Source organism: Callorhinus ursinus, unplaced genomic scaffold (genome assembly GCF_003265705.2).
Source record: "Callorhinus ursinus isolate GAN/ISIS: 27379988/994484 unplaced genomic scaffold, GSC_fseal_2.0 scaffold31, whole genome shotgun sequence".
NCBI classification, from domain to species: domain Eukaryota; kingdom Metazoa; phylum Chordata; class Mammalia; order Carnivora; family Otariidae; genus Callorhinus; species Callorhinus ursinus.
The window spans coordinates 17,772,611-17,796,740 of NW_027397093.1; the positions used below are offsets into that span (position 1 = coordinate 17,772,611).

The following is a 24,130-nucleotide window of genomic DNA, read 5'->3' on the forward strand; positions in this document are numbered from 1 at the left end:
CAAATAGTTTTTTTTTTTAAACTAATCAGTGGGCTACTGTGAGCTGAGCCAACAAAATGGGAATAATTTAACCATTGATTATTTCTGCACAACACACTGCTGGGTGTGAAAACTGAGTTGAATATGAGAAGATAGTCGTGGTTCAAAGAGTTACGTGCAAATTTGACCTCTGGAAATATAATTTGTGAGCCTGGTATTGAAAACTGCTGAATACCTCCTACTGGAGACGTCTAGCCTGTATAGTTGGTTATGGTTAGTTAAGCACTGGGTTCGTTTCATTCTGCTGTCACTCTATGCGGAATTTTGCGAATCTAAAGTAGATTAGTGCTAATTTCACAACAGTGGTTTTTCATCTTTTCAAATTATGTGCCAGGGAGCTCAGGACCCTCTATCTGAGCTAGACCAAGCAGATTCCAGTCCTGAAAATTAAAAACAAAAACAAAATCCAACCACTTCTTATACTACTTCCTCTTTAATAAGAATGGGAACAAAAAAAAATTTGTTTTAAAATATAAGTAACCACTGTATACATATCTTAAGCAAGAGGGATATCCGTTAGAGAGAGAAAAATGATGCGATATTTGTCAGTGAAATCCTGGAATGGATAACTAAGAGAACTAAGAAATGCAGTTCTTGAAAGATTGTTAAAAGTATGATTAAATTACCTTGGAATTTCAAATAGAAGGTAAGAAAATGGACTGCAGGGTTCTCAAAAATCCTCACAGCTACAAGTTTTTATGACTAAATAAAGGTTTCATTTCAATTCTCTTTAACATATGTTCCAAAAATGAACCTGCTCCATTAATGGCAGAGATTACTGTGGTCCAGAGCCTGAACAACACCTCACATGAAAAGGAATATTAGGATGTTTTACAAATCTGCCCTGCCTTACAAATCATAATTAAAATGTGACTTAAAAATAATTAGGGAGGAATGTCATTTCTATTTCTGAAATTAAACTATTTACAAAATTACAGTTCTTCATTTATAGAACTAAACAAAGCTGTCGAATAAAGATCAGTTTTTGACTCTCCTTTAAATGAAATTATTAGACTGTGTCATTTTAATTACTCTTTTTCTAAGAGATAAAAATCACTAGTATTTTCTTTTTAGAAAATACTTTTTCTAAAGCACCTTTTTAGAAGGTGCATAATTAAGTAGTATAGATTGACTTACAAATAAAAGTTGAGTAGAGGGAAGAATTGAAAGAAATTTCAAGTGGAGATGAGAGAAATGAAATTCAGTGAAAAGGAAGAAGATGAACAGAAAGGAGAGCAGAGACCCAGCAAAGTGCAGATGCCTCAGTCCTATGTGATCAAATCTGCCGTCTGAGACTATGGACTCTGAGAAACACACTGAGGGTTCTAGAGGGGAGGGGGTGGGAGGATGGGTTAGCCTGGTGATGGGTATTAAGGAGGGCACGTACTGCATGGAGCACTGGGTGTTATGTACAAACAATGAATCATGGAACACTACATCAAAAACTAAAAAAAAAAAAAAATCTGCCCTCTGCATAATCAGTGTTCAAGAGATAAAAAAAGAATGAACATCACTAATTCTTACTTCTGAGTATTTGATGTTTGAAGCCTCCAGTAGAATAGTTACTTTGAAAATGTACATAGTCAGAAAGCCCAAAGACCTCTGACCTCCTCTCTGTGATAGTGTAGGGTGGCCCTTGGTTTGGTGATAGAGGAGAGGCCCTGGAATGTATTTAAGGCAGAAGCTTTGTGGAACTGTGGACAGGATGAGCAGACATCCAACCTAATGAGAAAAGGATCTTTCCCAGGAGGCATGGACAAAGAGAGGTCACAAATATATGGCTTTTACAAAAAAAGCTGACTACGCAGCCTCCACTAAAACCAAGATGTATTTGTATTTAGAATCAAATATTATATCTTTGTCTCACAATATTTTTTAGCTCTTAGTCACTTTAACATACCACTTAAATTGTTCATATCCTTGGTAACTATCAAAGGAAAATCATTGGTAGATTATTCACAACATAGATGCAGTTTAAATCAGAAGATGATTCTTAAAAACTATGCTTATGTAAGAATTTTTGAAACCAGTTAAATGATAAATGAGAAGGCTGCATATATGAAAATGTATGTATTAAATAAAAACAGAATATATATGTAGACTATATAAATAAATATGACAATAACCTTATCAGAATTACTAGAAAATCAATTCAACAGACATCTATCATGAATAAAAGACTATACCAATCACGACTGGTGGGAGAAAGAAGAGTAAAGAAAATAGTTCATTTCCTCAAAAAGGGTATACAGACACATTAATAACTACCACAAGACAACTGGTGATGTTGTCTCTAACAGGGATACAGAATACCATGTTAAGCAGGGAAGGGCAAGATTAAGAAGACTTCTAAAATGAGTGGGATTTGAATTGGATCTGTTGTAGAAAGGCTCAGAGATTGACAGGAGGACTTGGAAGGGGAGAAAGTCATTCCTCATGAAGGAAATAGCTTGAGCAAGAGCACAGAGGTAAAAGAGTGCATGCTACTTCAAGAATTGGCCAGTGCTAAAACATGGGAAATGGAATGGAAATAAAGGTAGACGTGCATTGGGCTTTGTTGGGAGATTTAGGATATTGTTTTTTTTTTTTTTTAAGATTTTATTTATTTATTTGACAGAGAGAGACAGCAAGAGCAGGAACACAAGCAGGGGGAGTGGGAGAGGGAGAAGCAGGCTTCCCGCGGAGCAGGGAGCCCGATGTGGGACTCGATCCCAGGACCCTGGGATCATGACCTGAGCCGAAGGCAGATGCCCAACGACTGAGCCACCCAGGCGCCCCAGGATATTGGTTTTATATACTACCTCACTCAGTAGTATTAACCATGTACTTAGATGCCCCTGAGCAATTTAGATCCTAATTCTTGAAAGTCTGCCAGGTTTCTCTTATTCCATATAAAAATAGACAGTGGAATGCAACTGTTAAAGCATACTATGGCACTTGAACTTCTTGGCAGGTAGAGCTAATGAAGGGAAAGAGGAGGTTACTGTTCCATGCCACACTGTGCACCAAGTGATTTTACCTATGTCATCTCACTTAATCAAATAAGATCTTTTTTTTAATTCTGTCTATTCTATTTTTTTAAAGATTTTTTATTTATTCGACACAGAGAGAGATAGCGAGAGAGAGAGAGAGAGAGAGAGAGAGAGAGAGAGAGAGAGAGCACAAGCAGGGGGAGTGGCAGGCAGAGGGGAGAAGCAGGCTTCCTGCATGAGCAGGGAGCCTGATGTGGGGCTTGATCCCAGGACTCTGGAATCATGACCTGAGCTGAAGGCAGCGGTTTAACCAACTGAGCCACCCAGGCGCCCCCTCAAATAAGATCTTTATTAGGATTAAGTTAAATAATACATGCAGTGTGCCAAAATAGAGTACATAAAAATATTCAAGAAATGCTGATTCTTTGTTCTCTTGTAATAATCAGGTGAAGATTATGTTGTTTTACACATTTTTTTTTTTTAAGATGAAGAAGCTAAGGCTCAAGATTTTGCAGTTATTAAATCTCAGAACCAGAATCCAACTAGTTCTTCCTGGATCCATAACCCAAGTTGTTTCTAGTATATCATATTGTTTGTCAGTGGAGAAATACTAAGTCTGTGTATAATGGCAATTTACTGAAGATATTTCTCAAATTATAATTTACTGAATGAAACCTGGAATATTTGCTCTACCTTGGTTTTTGGTAAGGCCCAACCTCGTCTTTGAGAAAAATACAGAGGTATTTATACAGGATGATTTCAGAGGTGCTTGCAAAAAAGCCTTTTGCCCCCAGAAGTACTTTCCCCAACCCTGATGGTTATGCCTGATCTTATTATATGACTCTCTCACCTTTAGCTAAAGGTTTTTATCCCTATTTAAATGTAAGTGCCCTCAGAAGGGACAATAATACTGGTCTAGATCTAGGAATAGATATTTGGTAAGGAATAAGGAACTGAAAGAGCCTTGGGTAGCATTGGATGGAGGAATTATGGTGTGGATAATCCTTCTAAAAGGAGACAAGGCATGGGAGTGGGAGAATGGGAAGACAGAAGACAGATACCCTAGACTTGACTAGATTGTACTGTAGAGACAAATTCAGTCTGTTTGTCTGATTGATCCAACCATAAAACTGATAAATTACTCTGTGACTTTCTGCTCAGATCAAAATTTGAGTGGGTACTCTAGAAAAGCAGGCAAAGTGGTACACTTGGACTGGGAAATGATCTGTAGGCAGAAAACCAAACCAAACCAAACAATCAAAAAACAAACAAAAGAAACCTCTCTGCTAGAAATGGAAAAGTAGAAGGAATGTGAAGCTTAAATTTAAGAATATGATGGTAAACTTGGAGAGTAAATCAGATGTCATGAAAGCAAAATACAGGATGCTCATCACTTACGATTATTTTTAAGATGAAGCAAGATATAGTATGAGCTTTGGACCCTATCTTTTTTTTTTTTTTTTTTAGATCTATCTTGACCTTTTCTCTTTAATTGACAGCTAGCTTAATGCTTTTGCATTTTAGTGTAAACTAATAAAGACCCCAGACATCTCTGTGTGTTAGACCTTAAAAAAAAAACAATGTGAAGCCCGTAAAAATATATGCAGATTTTTACATTTTACTACTCAATCCTCCCTGTAAAAGTCCATAGAACTAAGTGCATGCTGCCTTTTAATGACATGAGATGGCTGGAATGGGTGCCACAGGCTGGAAGAATATGTTGCTGGCAGATTAGAATTTACCTAGTAGAGGGATATCCTAATGGTAAATCACTGGATATCATTTCCAGATAGCAACTGGGATATATAACTGGGCTTGAGAAGCCTGTGTGGGTGGGGTATGAATTATTTTAGGGCAGTCCTATAAAGAAGGGACAAGATATAGGATTAATGGATGAAAATTTTAGGAAAATTTCTTCTTACATTGAAAACAAACAGACAAAAAACCCTACGTACCCACTCCTGGCACACAAGGACTTAATTATACAAAAATACACACACTTTGTGATGAAACATGAATTATCACCTTATAGGATGGATATGAATTTTCTTTCTAAGCATTTATAACATGCCTAACTTGGTCAGCCAGACTTAAAACACAGTATACTTATGTAATATGGCCTTTATTTACAGATCATTAATTATTCTATTTAGCCATCATTCAGTGATGTTACCTAACCTTCCATTGGATGAATGGCAGTACCCCAACCAAATAGTTATGCCTTTTCACTTTAAAATTTTGTACAGGGCGCCTGGGTGGCTCAGTTGGTTAAGTGTCTGCCTTCGGCTCAGGTCATGATCTCAGAGTCCTGGGATGGAGCCCCGCATCAGGCTCCCTGCTCAGCGGGGAGTATGCTTCTCCCTCTCCTTCTTTCTCTCTCTCTCTCTCTCCCTCTCAAATAAATGAATAAAATCTTTAAAAAAATAAATAAAATTTTGTACAAATTGTGCAAAGCCCCTTTCATAAGTCAGTGAATACAAGCCAACACTGATCCTAAAGTGGTTAGTTTTTAAACTCCTTAGAGACGGTTCACTGTTGTGATCTTATCACAGGTGTATTAGAGATTTTAAAGTCTCTCTACTACTTCAGTGTCAACATGATATACTCTACAAGTTTCCTTTAAATATTCTTGTGAGATTCTGGTTGATTGCTTCAAATGGAGAACGGGTAAGTATATTCCTTCTTTCAGAGTGTATAACAGATCAATATTAATGATAAGAAGCAGTTTTTAGCTACATGTGGGGACCATCCAGTTGAAGCCCTGAATACCACATTTTCTTTTTACCCTTACTTCATTAATAAGTTTGAGCCCCAAGAGTGCTGAATAAGGATTTATATTTAATTGAAGTCCTTTGCTTTTTAGTGACAATATGTATTTTATACCCTGGATAGATGTAATTGGTATGCTGAAGCTTTAACAGAAATTGCCTTTGCTAAATGTAGTATTTGCCTTATCATTTTATATGTGAGGACCCCCAAATTTACATTTTACCCCTGAGAAGACAAAATTCTGATTGTTGGTATGAGTGTTAAGTTGGTGAAATGTAGTTGGACACTTCCATATATAAAGTCCTATATTTTGTTTACTAGGAGTTAATTAAGAAGGAAAATAGTAGGCTTCAGTACTTTGCTAACCCGCGATCCAACTATATTTCTTCTTTTTCTGTTGAAAATCAGAGATACTGAAGAGGTGATTTGTAGGCTGTAGAGGAAAGGGAGAGGGTCAGCCAGACTTAAATTTTGTTTTATAGTCTATTTTTTTTTCTAAATTAGAGATAGACTTACTCTTTTGAGTGAGAGGACCAAATTGTGTTGGTTTATATGAGGGAAGACTTTTTTTGGTGATATAAAACAATTTTTGCGTGTGTGTGAAGTAGGGAACAACTTAAGGGTAGGAGAAAGGTATAAAGGAAATTCCTTCTTGGGGAGTGGGGACTGGGAGCCCCTGAAAAATAAAAAGAAAATATTGAGAATTGTCAAGAAAGTTATCAATTTTCATTACATTTGCTGGCGAGGATAAGATAGAAGCTCTTTTACTCTTTCTTCAATAAGATAGATTATTATTGCATATGCGTTTTGTCAGTTGTAAAATAGATTGCCTCTGCTTGGTCTTACACAGCGGCTCAGAGTTGGTGTCCCTGGAATTCTTCTCACATGTTCAGGAGACCTAACACAAGAACATCCACCAATGATCCAGCATAAAATTCACAAAAAACTTTTTTTCCTCTGAAAAACCACCATCTTATCTCTGTTCTTCAGAGGTTTCATAGAAACTTAGCTGTCAAAGAGGAACAGTTTGTCTACTTAAATTATAAGAATTTTGGAAATACATGTATAGCACATTTGATAAGTCAAGCTACATCCAGTGGAGAGAGATTTGTGTTGACATTGGTCATTTTTTTTTTTTTTTTTGCTGAAAGGCCAACCAAGAATAATATTTCATTTGCTTAAGTGACTATGTTGTTACTCATTAAAAAAGCCTTTGTACTTTTATGCTTTTTTTAATCCAGTGATTTTCAATGACAATAATTGATAAGTCAATATCAATTTTTATACTAGGAGAAGATTTTGTAGTCTTTCTTTGGGGAAAAAGGAAACAAAGTAGATGTCATGTGATTGATACCTGGAATGTATGCTAATCCCACTGTAACATGTATTGAGCAGTTACTTTTTATGCAATAATGATATCATCTTGCCATAAATGTTATATGTATAAAGTACAAAGACAGTAAGTGCTCAAAATATTAATACTCAAAAGGGAATCGACAATTAACCCATGCTGATTGAAAGTCCTTGCTATAATGACTTGATTTGGGACACAATTAAGATTTTTATTTACTTTGACAAACTTTTGCTTTAGTATTCTCTGGTTGGTATCTTTATTTTATGTCTATTGTACATTGTGATCATTACTGATAAACTCCTAGACTCTGATAACATGGGGCAGAAAAAACTGTGTTTTTATGGAAACTAAAGGTCAAAAACAAATTAAATTCTAGACTGGCTGCCAAGTCTCAGAATTCGTATTAATGTAAAATGGATTTGGTCTTCTGTAACATAGAGGTTAGTGATGTCTTTTGACCAGGCCAGACACAGAACACCAGCAGCTGAATATCTCACTAGGTGCCCTTTGAAAAGAATAGGTTTTTGCCATTTGAGAGTTAACAAAGCACTTCTCAAATTTTGTTCTCCCAGTAACCATATGAAGTCAATAATACATGCCCATTTTACAGATGGGGAACTTAAAGTTCAGAAAAGCTAAGAAATTTGCCTGAAATCATTAGATTAGCAAATGTCAAAGAAACTTGAATCTAGGGCCCATACTCTACCATCCATGGCTGTGATATTTTCCTCAAATAAACAAGAACTGCAAACTATGTTTATGTAGATTTTCTCTGTAGTATTTCTGTTTTATTCTACACAACTATGTAAAACTCACCAATGATTTTGGAGACTAAGCAAAATTTGGGTCCAGTTCTGTAAGCTGTTATAATTAGATTAGGTGAACTCACTTTCACCTCTGTATTATTTTTTTATTAGTTTTCAAGAGTCATTTAATACAAGCTATTTAACTTCCATCAGTTCTGTTTCTCTTACATTTGTAATTCACATTTACTGATATTATTGTTCATGTTTCTTCTAACTGTGTCTGATTTTTAATGTAGGTAGGTAAGAGAGTGCAAGTACAGAAAAACTCCATGGGTTTGCTACAGGTCCAGATACCAATGAGAATCCAGGGAAAAGGGAATAGAAGAAAGAACACAGTTTCGGAGTTTTTCATTTCTCATGGCTCAATTCTTATTTGTCATATCTGGAGCTCATTTTGTCTTAGGCTTCATGGCTGGATGCTTGTTTCTGATGCTAGTCTAATCCACACATTAAAAAAACTATTTAAGTTCTCTTCTTGGTAAATGTCAAGGGAAGAGAGGATATTTCATGTACCTACAACATCCTAAAATCCCTTGCCAAATCTATGAATCTGACTCTGCATTATCCTTCCCCAGAAGGAGAGCATAATTTCATTATCTATGAATCATCACCTCTTAGACTATAACATCATTGTCAGAGAGCCTAATAGAACCAGCGTTCAGCTGGCTGAGAATGGGGAGGGTTGGGGAGAGCACTGGGGCAAAGCACAGGTCACTGGCATGATCAAGAAACTGGAGGGTTCTAGAGCGGAGAGGGAGGCCTCCCTTACCTGATAGCTCAGACATTCCTACTGACTGGTAAATCACTGATGCTGATTCTTCAATATTAATATTGAAATTTGTCTTCCCCAATTGAAATTACATTATATTTTGGAATCCTACCTATGGAAAATACTAACCCCTTTAATGAAAATTTCAGAATATCTGGCCAACATTGATGAGTATAAATACTTTAAACTATTTCTTATCTATTCTTACTACATTATTACTTGTTCTTCATCTATGGACACTTACTTCTAACTCCCAGTGTCTTTTCCATGGCCTCTGTCTGGACTAATTACTAAATAGGTCCATATGCAAAATATAACATTAAAAAACCGCACTATATATTTCCCAGGGAGATGAATTAAATACAATCCAAGTCTGACTCACAGATGGAAAAATATATGTTGTTAATCATGTTTACATAAGGATTCAGGATTAGAAAAACCAAAGAGGCGTATGAATAGCTGTGGTTAGTCTAACCAGCCACTGGAGGTCACTGCTGCTCCACAGAAATACAGTTTATTGCCTGTCTACTTAGTTGACTCACCAAATCAAGTAAAAAATGGTTTAAATTCTTTGAAAAAAATGTAATGTCAACATTCTTGGAAAATATAAACTCATTTAAAAGGAATATATCTTGCGTAAGTATTGCTTAGAAGACTGTAGCACTGGGACTATTAAAGCCGAACTGCAGTAGCCCTATGTGTACTGGGGCTCATAAAAATGGGTGAAAAAAACCCCATGTAGTTCAGTGACTAAATTGCGTTTCTTTTCTCTCTGGTAAAGCATTCAAAGTATTGACTGAATCCATTCTGCATCGATGCATCTGTGTTGTGTAGTTCAATAGGTCAGGCTGTTTATTTAACCGTTGTCACCTTTGAGGGAAGTCAGGTACTTCATGTAAATTTGGAAAGAAAATGGAATACCAATGATATTTCTCTACTATGCCATGAGGTAGAAATACTTAATGAAAATAGACTTACAGTGTGTAGTCCAGAAGGTGCTATGGGGTGGGGATGAAGACAACAACTTTTGAACAGAAGAGCACTGACCAGTTGGCTTTGTCAAATTTATGATGGCGAACTAGTTATTGTCTAACTACAAGAATTCTATATTTGTGATCAGAAGATCCTGAGCAATAGAGAAGCTTCATTCCCAAAGTTGGGGGGGGGGGTCTTTTTTTAGAAAGAATTCATGTCCTGAATCAAAATAACTTTTATAATCTAAGGAATTTTATTTTGGTTCTATTATTAAATTTATAAATTAAGTTAGGCACTAAAAAATGACCAGCCTGCAAAATGTTGGTCATTCACTTAATCTTATACATGAAGTGGCTTTGAATTTTAGAAACACTTTCAATACAACAAACGTATTTTATATATGCCAGTAGGGTCACAACAATGAGAATTGTAAGAATTCAAAAATATAAGTATAGATATGCCCTGCCTAAGTTTATTCGGTATCCATGACAAATGAGGCAGAAGGTCAAGTCAAAGAATAGAAATTGGCTTTTTCACTTTAACACTGCATTTAATTAATACAATCATCTTCAGTACAGATAAAAGTGAGGCTGATCAAAGAAATTTTCTTTTTGAGATGGAAGATATATTTACTGACATTTTATGAAAAATGAAAAATTACAACTTCAGTGAAAAACATCACAGTAGGCTCAGTCATCCAGTTCATAGTACTGTAAGGAAGTATCTGCATTATTAATCAACTGGGAATCTGTGACTATTTACCATTAATAAATATACATTCAACAATTATTCATGGGTAAATATATCACAGCTATGATGCTTTTCTGAACTGGCATCTCTTTTAAGATTTAATCAAAATCAAAGTACCTTGAGAAATCCATTCTAAATGTCCCCTTTCCTTTATTGCTTATAAAAGTATGATTTTTTATAATCTGGCTTCCTTGCAATTATATTTCATGATGACTTGCCTAGATTTTTCCTGTCAGCATATGAAAAGCCTTCAAACTATATAAAAATGCTGGTTAAAAAAATAGCCATTCACTTTTTCTTTTTTGCTGCAGTGATTTTTGTTTTGAAAGAACAGGGATGTGGTTAAAGATGTGGGGCTTGGCAAGCCAAATAAATGAAACAGACTCAATGTTTCAATTCCTGATTTTTGCTCCTGCAACAGGATTGTTCATTTTGGAGGATGAGAGGATACAATACAGACCATAGACGTTTTTCTAAAATCTTAATGAAGTGTGGTCAAAGTCACTTAAATACAGAAGGTCTGATATTTGTGCTGCAGTCAATAAACTTTCACCTACAACAGAAAAACATGCATGCAGCTTGCAGATTGCCAACAGGGTCTGTACAGAATCATACAGATGGATGAGTTCACAGTACAGATGAACATAAGGGTACTATAACTTCAGCAGTAGAAAAGCAAAAGACAACTGCCATAGGCTTGGTCTTTTTTCCTTTAAGATTTATTTTATACATTTATTAAGGTGTTATCAAAATCATTCTTTTCAATGAAGCTTTTGGTGGAAAGCATGTCTTGGAATGTGTTCTCTTTATACCTCTGAATGAAGTGTCAGTCATCAGGGGGCTAGTACGTGCAGGGCACATAATGGAACACAACAGGACAGCCGGACAAATCCCAGACAGAAGAACAGACAGAGCTAGAGATTCCACTCACTACATTAGGGTCCTTGAAAGTGCTGGAAAGAAATTCTGGTAAGCTCCCAACCACATGCAAATAGCAAGCTGCCTTCTCATTTGCAAGCCTCATCTCTGAAAACTCCCTAAGGTGAGGAACAGTGGAGAAATCTCCCTCCTCAAATTTGCTTCTTGGTTATTTTATTAATTAATTAATTTGGGCTAAATAAAGGCTAGGAGAAATTGATAGTGTGAAACCTCTAGTTTGATTTTCCAGGGATGGATTTCAGAGACAAGGCATTCAAGTCTAAAACTTTGTGTTTTTACCATCTCACGTTTTTCGGTTGTCTATTTGCAGCATTTTAACTCTTCAACACTTTTCCCTGGGCTCGCTTTCTTGTAATTCAAACACCTCTGGAAAATTGCCCGTGGCGATTCTTTAACCCAGCACCATCTTTTGACAGTTTCCTGCAATTTTCTTTTTAAGCCAGGCCATGTTTTAAGGCTGTCTCTAAATGTTTCTGTAATCAAGCATTCGCCTAGAATCAGTTCGAGCTCCCAGTACCTGGGATCATTCCCTTTTTCCTTGATTTGCCAGTGAACAGCAAACCTTCTAGAACTATAGATGTGGTCCTACCAGAAGAGAAATAACAGCCCCTGTGGGGGATTACTTACGGAAGTTTTATCTTAAAACAAATGAGATATTAATGCAATCGATAAAGAGTCTTATACAGTAGGCATTATATTAAACCAGAGTTTGAGCTTTGCATTGATTGTGGTATTTAAATTTCAATGGGCTGATTATGTATGAGAGGAAAATGACCAGTATTATGAATGTGCTAAAACGGACAGGGAAGGACCTTGCCAGGAGAGGGAGAGGGAATGGGAGGGGGCACCACGTTCCGTTTATAGTCACCAGAGTTCAATAAAGCACCACTTATTTCCCAGCTTTTAAGAGCGCTTTTATCACAATGGTTCATACCTCACACTCCCTGGAGCCTGATTTGTTATAGGTGCAGGGTCCCGTCCCATTCAGCAGCATCTCGCTGGTCTCCGTGTTGGTGGGTTTATAATCTACATAAAATTCCTGGGTGCTGGGAGTCATTTGCTTTAGGGACTGTCTTTTCTTTTTCCTGTGCCTTCGCATGAGGGAGCGCTGCTGCAGCTGCTTCATGCTAGCCGGGTACCGCTTCCATGACACGTAGATAACGAGCAGGATGACAAGCACGGACAGGAAAAGGGCCACGCTCCCTGCGATGATCTTATGGAAAGAGATGTGCTCGGTGTCAGCATCGGTCTCTGGGCCGGGCTCCGTGGCTCCCACCGTGGGGGGCAGAGGGGGCTTGCTCTCATGCTTCGGCCTGGGGAGCTTAGGCTTAAATGTTGGCTTGGGGAGAGCCCTGGCCAGATCAAACCTCTCCGTGGTACTTTTGCCACAGATGCTGTAGTTCTTCACTGCATCGATCACATTTACTCCTTGCAGCTCTTTGGGACTGGCACAGATAATTGTATTCTCCCTCAGACCTTTAAAACTTTTCAGCCAGTTTACCAGGGAACAAATATTTCTGCTGCATTCCCATATATTCCCGGCAAGACTGATGTCATTGAGAGATATCCAAGAATCCAAAATCTCTTGACCAATAAATGTAAGCTTATTGGAATCCAGGTTGAGGCGCTGCAGGTTTGGGACACACTGGAAAACACTAGGTCCACTAAAAGCTTCAATTTCATTGCCTGATAAATCAAGCCTTTGTAATGAGCTCCAGGTCCAGGACATGGTCTGTCCTATGACACTGATTTTATTCCACTGCAAGTAAAGGTTCTGAAGGCTCACCAACCTTGGAAAAAGGGCCAGGTTGAGCTTAGAAAATTGATTGTGCTCCAGGTGAAGTTCTTTGAGTCTGATCATGCCAGCAAAGACATTCCTGGCTAAACTTCGGATCCGGTTATATCCCAGGTCCAAAAGTTCCAGATTGCGGCAGTCTTGGAATATTCGCACAGGGATGGTTCTCAGGGAGTTAGACCGTAAATGTAAACTCAGCAGCTTCCGCAAGCCCCGAAACTGTTCAGATCCCAGAGAATGCAGCTGATTATAGGACAGATCCAAGTTCCGTAAATTTGTCACAGGTCTGAAGGTATTGTTGAGAAAATAGGAGATTCTGTTGGAACTCAGAATCAACTCTTTGAGTCTGCGTATCCCATTAAAAGCATTCTCATCAATATTGCTGATATGATTATGGTCAAGGTATAGCCAGGTGAGCTGGTTGAGCCCTTTAAATTGATTATACTTAAGTTTTTGAAGGCTGTTATAGCGAAGGGACAAACCTAAGCAACCAGCAGATATACTTGAGGGTATCTCCTGTAATTTCTGAGATTCACAATATACCATTTTGCCTTCACACCTACAGCCCTTAGGGCATCCTCGTTCGGCAGAAGAAAGCATTGTCAGTAAGACAGTGGGGGCTATAACCAGTGCTACAGCTGATCCGCTCAGTAGCCTAATTACATTGAAACCTGGAAATAAAAACAACTTAGAAAAGTTATCCCCCCAAAAAGGAATTCATTTATTTTTAACCAAGCAAAAATAGGCATGTATTTTCTTTTTTAAAAATTTAAATCTAGATAACAACATTTAATATCAAATATCACCTCCTTGTCATTTAAAGAGAATTGTCTTTAGGGTTTTTTTTTTTAATAGTTAAGCAAGGAAACGTGTCCACTAAGCAATTGAATTTATAGTCTTAAGCACAGAAAGGTAATCTCTAAAATAATTAAGGCAGAATTACAACACAGACTAGAGGGTTTTGTTTTTGTTTTTGTTTTTTTGTTTTTGTTTTTTTTTTAAGAAGGAAAGAAGAAAAATGACAAAACATACCCATCCTTTGTATTGTTCAAAGGTCGTCCTTAGGTCTTTTGCTTTGGCTTAAGGGGCCACTCGCATGACAGCCCCTGTCAGCTGCACTGTGAGTCAGGGCTCGCTGACACCCAGGAAGAAAAATTGGACCCCTTGGGAGATGGACCGATTTTGGAACATTATTCTTTGCCAGCCACGCAGAACACTCCAAGAACGAATAAATTCCAGCACCGCATTTGTAGCAAAACATCAAAAATCTTCCTAGGTAATAGGATCTTCGTGGATATTACGTTTTTGCATCTTTACAGTTTTTTGGGGGGGGCGTTAAAAAAAAAAACTGGCTTCTATAATTTCTTCTTATCGGAAAGCATGATGTATTCCTCCAGGCAACGTGGGGCTATCTGAGCTGCCACATCTGTATTCCATAGCCCAGCATTTCTGGTGGTGAGCACCCACTTCAGCCACAAAGCTGCGTTGGAGCCCAGGAGGCAGGAGAGCCCCGTACCGCACACACGCTCAGCTCACTTCTGCAGACTGTCATTCTGAAAGCTGCTCGGACTGTTGCTTTGGTTTCAGTGAATGCAGTCTTATGTAAAGCTGCCCCCAGTGGTGAAGAACATTATGGGCATGTGCAGAAATGTCTCTCTTTTATCTTGCAAATGAGCAGACTCTCTGCTGGAAAATAAATGATTCTTTTGGGTGGCTCAATGGGAACTGAATGGTCACCGTAATCAATAACTAGCAACATTTTCTGTAATTTCCAAGTCTTGTTTTACAGTTTGGCAATGTCTTTATTGTCTACGTCCACTTAATCACTAAACATGTACTGCCTAGAGTTTTCCTGAAGCTTGACATTAAGTTCACAGACCGAATGTCAATTTTTCTTAACCTCAACGTAGGCTTTGGACTGAAATTTATAAAATGACTTATTGAGCTTTTCACAGAGAAGCATTAACTGCCTGCCCATTTGACCTCTTGGAGTCACAGTGATTATATTATGCAAGGTGTCTCAGGATGCTTAGACACATACATTTTGGAATAGAGGGGATAACTAATGACATATAAATTGATGTGTCCAATAGCTTTTCTGGTTTTCCTACAAAAGACATAATTGGTTTAATGGCTTCTGGCTTGGTTGTTTTGGCTGCTGTCATTTGTTTCTTTTTTTTTTGTATTTTATTTATTTATTTTTATTTATTTTTTGTTGTTATGTTATGTTAATCACCATACATTACATCATTAGTTTTTGATGTAGTGTTCCATGATTCATTGTTTGCGTATAACACCCAGTGCTCCATTCAGTATGTGCCCTCCTTAATACCCAGCACGAGGCTAACCCATCCCCCCACCCCCCCCCCCCCCCGCCCTTTAGAACCCTCAGTTTGTTTCTCAGAGTCCATAGTCTCTCATGGTTCATCTCCCCCTCCAATTTCCCCCCTTCATTCTTCCCTTCCTGCTATCTTCTTCTTCTTTTTTTTTTTTTAACATATAATGTATTATTTGTTTCTGAGGTACAGATCTGTGATTCAACAGTCTTGCACAATTCACAGCGCTCACCATAGCACATACCCTCCCCAATGTCTATCACCCAGCCACCCCATCTCTCCCACGCCCCACCACTCCAGCAACCCTCAGTTTGTTTCCTGAGATTAAGAATTTGTTTCTAATTAGAAGAGAAATAAACAATTTTTAGTGCGAGTAGAAGAATCAAGAGATCATTTGGTCCAGTTTATTGATGCTGCTGCTATTTATTGCACTAATAATGTTTATTGAGTGAAACACTTCCTAAGTGTTTTAAATGAGCGATCTTGTTTTATCTTTAAACAATATTATGATGTAGGTCCCTTTATAACCTTCATTTTAAAGATAAGAAAACTGAGGCTTGGAGAGGTAACTTGATGAAATTCATGCAGCAAGTAAGTGGCAGAGCTGAGATTCAAAGCCATCTCCCTCTTTCTCTTGGACTTTTAACCACTAGATGATCCTGCTTCAGCAGCAGTGTTATCTTCATCTGAAAATGAGTCAAGTGAAAATTAGCCTGATTAGGATACTGGGTCAAGGAAGTTGTAATACCAGTCAATCAATCAATCTTGCTTCCTAGGTTTGTATAAACTTCTTTGGTATGATTCTTTGAAAGAAGTATTATAAAAACTAATGAGAAGCAGTTTAGTCTAGTGATTAAGAGTATGGATTTTTGCACCTAGGATCAAATCCTGGCTACAAATTGTGAGCTATGTAGACTTGAATAGGTTACTTATCTTCTCTATGCCTCATTTTCTCTTCTACAAAATAGGTATGGTAACAAAAAAACATTTCATAGAGGGTTTGAGAATTGTCAACTTAATATCTGTAAAGTACTTAGAATAGTGTGTAGCACATAATAAACCTGCATTAGCTGTTATTCGAATATCAACTTTATTGTATTTGCTGTCATTGCATATTGTTTAGTATTGAATATTGACTATAGTGACTATCATTAACTCACAAAGAGCCTCTTCAACGAACATTTTATGTTGTTCACAGTGGATTTCTAGGATTCACTCAGTCTTACCTTCTTTTAATAAGAAAACTTCCTAAATCTCCATCATCTCAACTTTGTCTTTAAAATGAATCTTTTGGTTCTGTGGACCATAACTAGTAATTAATGTTTAATTGTTTCTTCCCTAAAGCAGAATATGGTAACATCTGTCCCATAGAGAAAATCGTTTAAAGATAAATAGTATACCTTAAAAAGTTTGCCTTGTCAGTCTTTGTCAGGTGAATTGGCTGTGGAAAACCCCAGAGAACTTTCACATTCTTTAAGGATGAGGAGTTTGGTAGTTGTTAGTCATGACAATCAAAAGGGTCCCACAGAAGTGGTACAATGAGAATCACCAATTCCTCAGATAGTATGGTATTGAAAGGGCAGTGGTTCCTCCCAAATTATCCATGCTATTAACGCATATAAAACCCCCAGAGAGCTTGTTAAACATAAATTTCTCAGTCTTCCCCTCAAGATTCTGATTCATGGGATGGTAGAGGCTGCACTTAATCAACACACTGATGGACAAGGAATTTTAAGAAATGCACTGTAAGGAAAAAAAAAAGGAAAGGCACTGTAAGGGAGTGATTAAAAATAATAAATTTTCTCCTACTTGGAAGAAAGGATATAAAAATTTATGATATTGTGATGTAAGTTCCATGAAGACAAAGATAGTGTTTTGTCTACTTCAGTTTCTCTAATACCTAGAAGAGCACTTGACACATAATAGATGCTCAGTTATTGAATAAATACAGTTTTATGGGGGTCACAAGTACATTTGATGGGGAACAAAGTGCTTATGTAATGCTAGTCTTGTGCACATGGGATTGATCTCTGCAGAGTTCCTGAGCCAATGATATTGGATACAATTTTGGAGGAAGTATTCTTAAAAGACTGTGTGTAAAATGGCAAGAAACTAGAAAGTGGAAACATTTAGACGGTCAGCAAGTGATCTCTACTTTTTATGTAGACATCTCATCTTCGTAGTTAAATCATAAATTTCATAAGAACAGTAAATATACTTTTGAATATTTCCTTTGACATGTTACAGCTTTTATCATCTAACATCCCAAATGGGACTTGACAACTTGTATCTATTAAAAACTACTAGAGGAAATCATATTTATAACTTCTCTCTCATATCTCTGTTGCTTGAGAGCCTCTGATTTTTCTCCTTACTTTCCTTGCTTCTCCATGGAAAATAGCTTTTGATTTTTATTTATTTATTGAGAGAGAGAGAGAGAATGGTAGAGAGAGAGCATGAGAGGGAAGAGGGTCAGAGGGAGAAGTAGACTCCCTGCTGAGCAGGGAGCCCCATGCGGGACTCGATCCTGGGACTCCAAGATCATGACCTGAGCCGAAGGCAGTTGCTTAACCAACTGAGCCACCCAGGCGCCCCAGAAAATAGCTTTTGAGATGTCTGTTTTGCCAAACAGCTGCAGAGGGCTACTCTACAATGGCTGGAGGCCCCATCAACTTTGTGCTGCTTCTTTTTCCTTCTTTCCCTGGTGACAAGAACACAGATGAACAATGAAAGTGTAATTCCCTCACTCTGCTTTTCCTGGGGAAAATTTTGGATTATTTATGGTGAATAACATTCTTTTCTGTGTTTCACACCTTGTCCTTAGGTTTCAGTCATTTTCTGATACCTTGGCTTCTGATCTCATCTTGCTCCATAGTTCTGACTTCACCCTCACTTTCACATTCAGTCTCATGATTGATATTTCCTCTTAATATGGATCATTGGTTTCTTCCTTAATAGTAATGAATAGCCATTCTTGTCCTGGGTCTGACCCCAGTTACTCTGTGTGGCCCCTACCTTGGCACTAGCCTGTAAGCTGGCATCACCACCAGGTCTGTCTGGGTTCAATGAAGAGGGGCTAGCAGAAAACTCCAAAAATAACATAATACGGTTCAAAGCAGATTGAATACTTGAGACTGCAGAAATTAGCCCAAAGACATAGAGATTTTTTTTTCAAAAGAAAGAAAAAAACCCTTTATATTCTAAATTATTTTAGCAACTTTCTATTGTACTTTTAAAAGTTTATTCTCCTTTTACTTGTTGACTATAGCAAGATGATTAGTTTTGATTTGCCTTTCAACAGAGCCAAAATTATACTACATTGTGTATTTAAAATTATTTTGCACTTACCACCATATACAGAACAAACCATAAACTACCTGACAAGTTAAATGATCCCAATGAATCTAGGGCCTTAATGATTTATACAATTATGAAACGTAGTCATGGACCTAAAGACTTTTGAAAACTGTATGTATATATTTTAAATAGCTGTGCATATTTTGCTTAAATTAGGTAAATAAATTCTAATTAAGTGTATAATGCCCAACTTCAATCCACTATGAAATTGAATTGCCAAAAAAACTTAGAAGATCAGGGCTTAAAGAAGATGTACTGATGTATTAGCATGGGTTGGCCTCAGAATTTCATTCATTTAACAAATGCATCGTTTGGGTACCTGCTATGGAGTAGATGCTGTTCCAGACACTTGGAATACATCGGTGTACAAAACAAAGGTCAAAGCTTATATTCTAAACGGGTTACATGGACAAAAAAACCCCCACATAAATAGTATATTATTAGGTAGTATGTTTTATAGAGAAAAGAAAAGTGAGAATATGGAAGATTGGGAGTGTAGGGGGCAAGGTAAATTGTAATTTTACTTTTGAAAAAGTTTTTATTTAAATTCCAGTTAGTTGACATACACTGTAATATTAGTTTTCAGGTATAGAATTTAGTGATTCAACCCTTATATACAACACCCTATGCTCATCACAAGTGTACTCCTTAATCCCCATCACCTATTTAACCCATCCCCCAACCACCTCCCCTCTGGTAACCATCAGTTTGTGCTCTATAGTTAAAAGTCTGTTTCTTGTAATGTTAAATTTTGGGATGGTTAGGGCCACTAAGAAAGTGGCTTAAGCAAAACCTGGGAGGAGATGAGGTTGTTAACCTTAAATATATAAGGGGAGTGGCTAGTCTGAAGGCCCTCAAGTGGGTGATCATATGTTCAATGAGTTGCAAACAGGCCCATCTGTCTAGAATGGAGAGAGCAAGGAGTAGAGGGATTGGAGATGAAGTCAGAGAGGTATTAGGTACTGGGTCATGGAGGGCTTCTTATGCCATTGTAAAAACTTTGGCTTTCTTCTGAAGAAAACTGGAAACCAACTCAAGATTTTGTTCAGACTAAAGATATGATCAAGTTACCTATTGAAAGGATCACTCATACTGCTGTTATGGGAATAAACTCAAAAGGGACAAGAATAAAAGCGGGGAGGTCAGTAAGGAGGCCATTGTACCAATCCAGGAGAGAGATGATGGTGACTTGGGCCAGTTCAGAAGCAGTGAAAGTGATGAGAATTGGTTAGTTTTTGGATATATGTTTAGGTAAAGCCAACAGGAGTTTTCTAACGGGTTAGAAATAGAGGTATGATATGAGGAATTCTTAATCTCAGGAAACAAACTGAGGGTTGCTGGAGTGGTGGGGGTGGGAGGGATGGGGTGGCTGGGTGATAGACATTGGGGAGGGTATGTGCTATAGTGAGCGCTGTGAATTGTGCAAGACTGTTGAATCACAGATCTGTACCTCTGAAACAAATAATACAATATATGTTAAAAAAAAAAGAAGATAGCAGGAGGGCTAGAATGAAAGGGGGGAAATCGGAGGGGGAGACGAACCATGAGAGACTAGGGACTCTGAAAAACAAACTGAGGGTTCTAGAGGGAAGGGGGCTGGGAGGATGGGTTAGCCTGGTGATAGGTATTAAAGAGGGCACGTTCTGCGTGGAGCACTGGGTGTTATACGCAAACAATGAATCATGGAACACCACATCAAAAACTAATGATGTAATGTATGGTGATTAACATAACATAATAATAAAAAAATAAATCAAAAAAAACTAAAAAAAGAAGTAGAGGTATGAGATAGAGAAATTAAAGATGATTCCTGTTTTATAAGTTGAGCTACTAGAGGGATGGTGAAGCCATCAGCTGCTTCTTTGGGTCAAGTTTTGGTAATAGGATCAACAATTCTCCAGAGTAATTTATAAATAAACTTTGGAAACACCAAAAAAAAGTCAACACATTTGAATTAACTTTAGGGTTGGCTCTTACTTTTTTTCGATTTTGTGAGACTTTAATTTTTGAAAACATCTTCTTGATAGTAGGTCCCATCACCTAATGTATTTTAGAATACAAAGGACCATGATATATTTTACAATATTTTGTAAAATGATTAGCAAAATTAGCCACTAAACAACAGTAACATGGATTTTATTCTGATGGCCTAGACAGAGGCAATGTCTTTGCATATGGCCTTGGAGGGCAATGGAACCAGAAGCTTTGATGAAAATTGAAAGTTACATAAAGACCAGATATGGGAACATTTGGACTAAGTATACTGGAAAATAAATTCAGTGCATCCAAAATGTCCTTCTAATTTAGAGAATGATATATACTTTTTATTGTGAAAGTCAGTTGACATTTGGAATTTAAAACTGATTCTGGCCAAACTTCTCAGGGTTTCAGTTTGCTTATCTGCAAAATGGGACTCATAAAACCTGTGTTATGAATCCCTAAGGCTTTTATTTAGGATCGATTTCCATAATTTATGGGCAAATACTTTGTAGACTATAAAGTGGTATAAAATGTTTCTGGAACACTAACATGACCAAAAGCGGAGTCAGAATTTACCAATATAATAAAAAAAATTCTCCAGTATTCCTTTTCTACACTTTTAATACCACAACCATTTATTATTATACAGCATACATTGTTGACATTCTGTATTCTAACTCATGAAGTGCTTTCACCAATAAATGCATTTTTTTTTGTTTTGTTTTGTTTTGTTTTGAAGATTTTATTTGAGAGAGAGAGAAAGAGAGAGAGAATGAACAGTGGGGAAGGGCAGAGGGAGAGCAAAAGAGGGAGAAGCAAACTCCCTGTTGAGCAGGAAACCTGACGTGGCGCTCCATCCCAGGACCCCGAGATCATGACCTGAGCCCAAGGCAGACGCTTAACGGACTGAGCCACCCAGGTGCCCCATTTGATCTAGATATTGTAAACAGCTTAACCTTTTTGACTCAGTTACCCTATCATGTGGTAGAGTTGTCAGAATGCTAACAAAGAGTTCCCTACAGCTATGAGTATGAGTTTCTTTATTTCTAGCTGTTAGAATACTCATATGCATTTGTACATTTGTAATTGTATCCTGATTTTTCATAAGAGCATTAACATGTCTCTGAAATATCCTTAGTTTCCATCTGCTTGCTTCAAGGGCTCTATTAAAAACCCTGTTTGGTCACATATGGTTATGAGTGAACATCCCTGACTTAAATAAATGGATAAAGAAAGTTCCAGGTCTGACCATTAAAATGGTCTCTCAGTGTCTTTCTGAAATGAAGCAAACTCCAGTGAGTGAGACCTTATAAGGTTATCTAGCACATGTCCCTGAAGGTACATTTATGCTGTAGCGCCAATCCACATTTTCAGGTTTCATTGCATTCCTCACTTTACTTTCTTCAGAGATAGCCCTAAGCTAAATTTGAGGATAGGAAAAAATAACAGACTCTTAAAGAATAACACTTAGTGGAAGAGTTCTGAAGACTGAAAAGACTACATGACTTTGAGGAAATAATTGTTTATTTTTTCAGTGGAAATTTAAAAACATACACAGAAGTAGAGAAAATAGTATAATAAACCTCAACTTCAACAATTATCAATATTTTGCTAACTTTTTTTTTCATCTATCCCTGTCCCTATTTCCACATACACACACCCTTTTTTTTCCTGGAGTATTTTAAAAGCACATCTCAGAAATCATGTCACTTTACCCATATATATTTAATATGCAACTCTAGCCAATAGACTTTTAGTTTAACCATCTAGCATTATTGCACCTAACAAAATTAACAGTAATTTCATAAAGTTGTTTTGTAGTCAAGATTTAAGCAAAGCACAGATACTGCATTTGGCTTTCATGTTTCTGAAATCCTTTAATTTTTCAATGCCATTAATTTGTTGGGAGATGCCAGGTCATTTGGACTTTATCTTGTTCCATACTCTGCATTTGGTTGATTGCTTCCCCTGGTGTCATTTAACTTGCAAGGAGTAAGTTTTAATGACACGTATGTTGAACAAGGATCCATTTATTAATTTAAGCAGGATATCCAGCCCCAAAGGATATGTAGACATCTATTTACTTTTGGTAGCAAATCTAAGACTTGACAAACTTTTGAGTAAACTGAGGCTTAGAGCTCAGAAGAAAAAAAAAGTATTTCTGTTTTGTGGTATTTATACTACCAAGGAATTCAGTAATGGGTCAAATGGCAAGTTTGGGTGTGGGAGTTAATATTAAGGTGTCGTGAGTCTGTGTTGGCTTAATGTTCATATTTACCAGTATTTCTGCTCACCCCTTTCCATCACACTTGCCCATAGTCAGCAAAAGCAATTATTTGATGTTCCTTGCTAAACAAAACTAATTTTTGTATGGATGTTGAGGTATTCTAACAAAGGCTCAAAAAATTCCTTTCAAGAGAATAGAAATCAAAAGTCACTTATAGTCATTTATATTGAGATAAATCAGTTTTCTGGCTTTTCATTTAGAAAAAATTCCATGAAGGAATTTGTAAGAACGAGAGTCACACTGTAAAATTTACAGTCCTGTGTATATATTCCCAAATTTCTTGTAATTTCTTGCAGTAAAACAGAGGAGTTTAAGAGTAACTATAAACATCTCTTAACCAAATTTGCACCTTTAATATTTGATGTTCTACTTTGCATGTATGGCTGTGCTTTGAATATAAAGGCAGTATTGTTTAAATGTTATCATAATAAACATTTTTCTATATTTGCTTCACACATATTCTGATGTAACAAGAATTTTTAAAGAAAAAAATTCTGTTCTGGCCCATTTTAGGTTGCTTTAACAGAATACCACAGATTGGATGGCTTTTAAACAACAGAAATTTATTTTCGTTGGCGTTGTATGGCGTCTGATGGGGCAAATATTCCTAGCGCTAACCCCTGGAAGTCTGAAATCAAGAAGCCAGCAGATTCCATGTCTGTTGAGGGCCTCACGTGACTCAGGGGCTCTTGTATAAGGGCATTAATCCCTTCATGAGGGCTCTCCCCTCATAACCTAATCACTTCCCCAAGGCCCCACCTCCAAATACCATCACACTGGGGATTAGATTTCAACATATAAATGTGGAGGGGGCACACGAACATTCAGTCTATAGCATTTTGTATTGTGTTTCTAAAGCATTGTATATAACAGTTTCAATTGGTTCCACTAGTATATTTTAAAGTCTGCCTTCCTGACAAATATATCAGCATTAAGGATTAAATTCCCCAGCCACCAGGTGGGGAAAGATAATAGAAATCTTGATTTGGATTAAAAACCATA

The 24,130-nt window shown here is 37.2% G+C and overlaps 2 protein-coding genes across 4 annotated transcripts in view; one reads left to right on the forward strand and one right to left on the reverse strand.

Annotated features, from left to right (window-relative positions):
* LRRTM3 (leucine rich repeat transmembrane neuronal 3) overlaps positions 1–14,726 on the reverse strand; it is a 160,493-nt gene extending 145,767 nt beyond the window's left edge. The window contains exons 1-2 of the mRNA XM_025850257.2: positions 14,201–14,726; positions 12,308–13,839 (exon numbers count right to left, since the gene is read on the reverse strand). Of these exons, the coding sequence (XP_025706042.1) occupies positions 12,308–13,839; positions 14,201–14,204 (1,536 nt within the window). The 5' untranslated portion in view covers positions 14,205–14,726. The remainder of the gene's footprint in view (positions 1–12,307; positions 13,840–14,200) is intronic.
* The window catches only part of CTNNA3 (catenin alpha 3), a 2,007,818-nt gene that overhangs the window by 875,541 nt on the left and 1,108,147 nt on the right, over positions 1–24,130 (forward strand). The window lies entirely within an intron of this gene.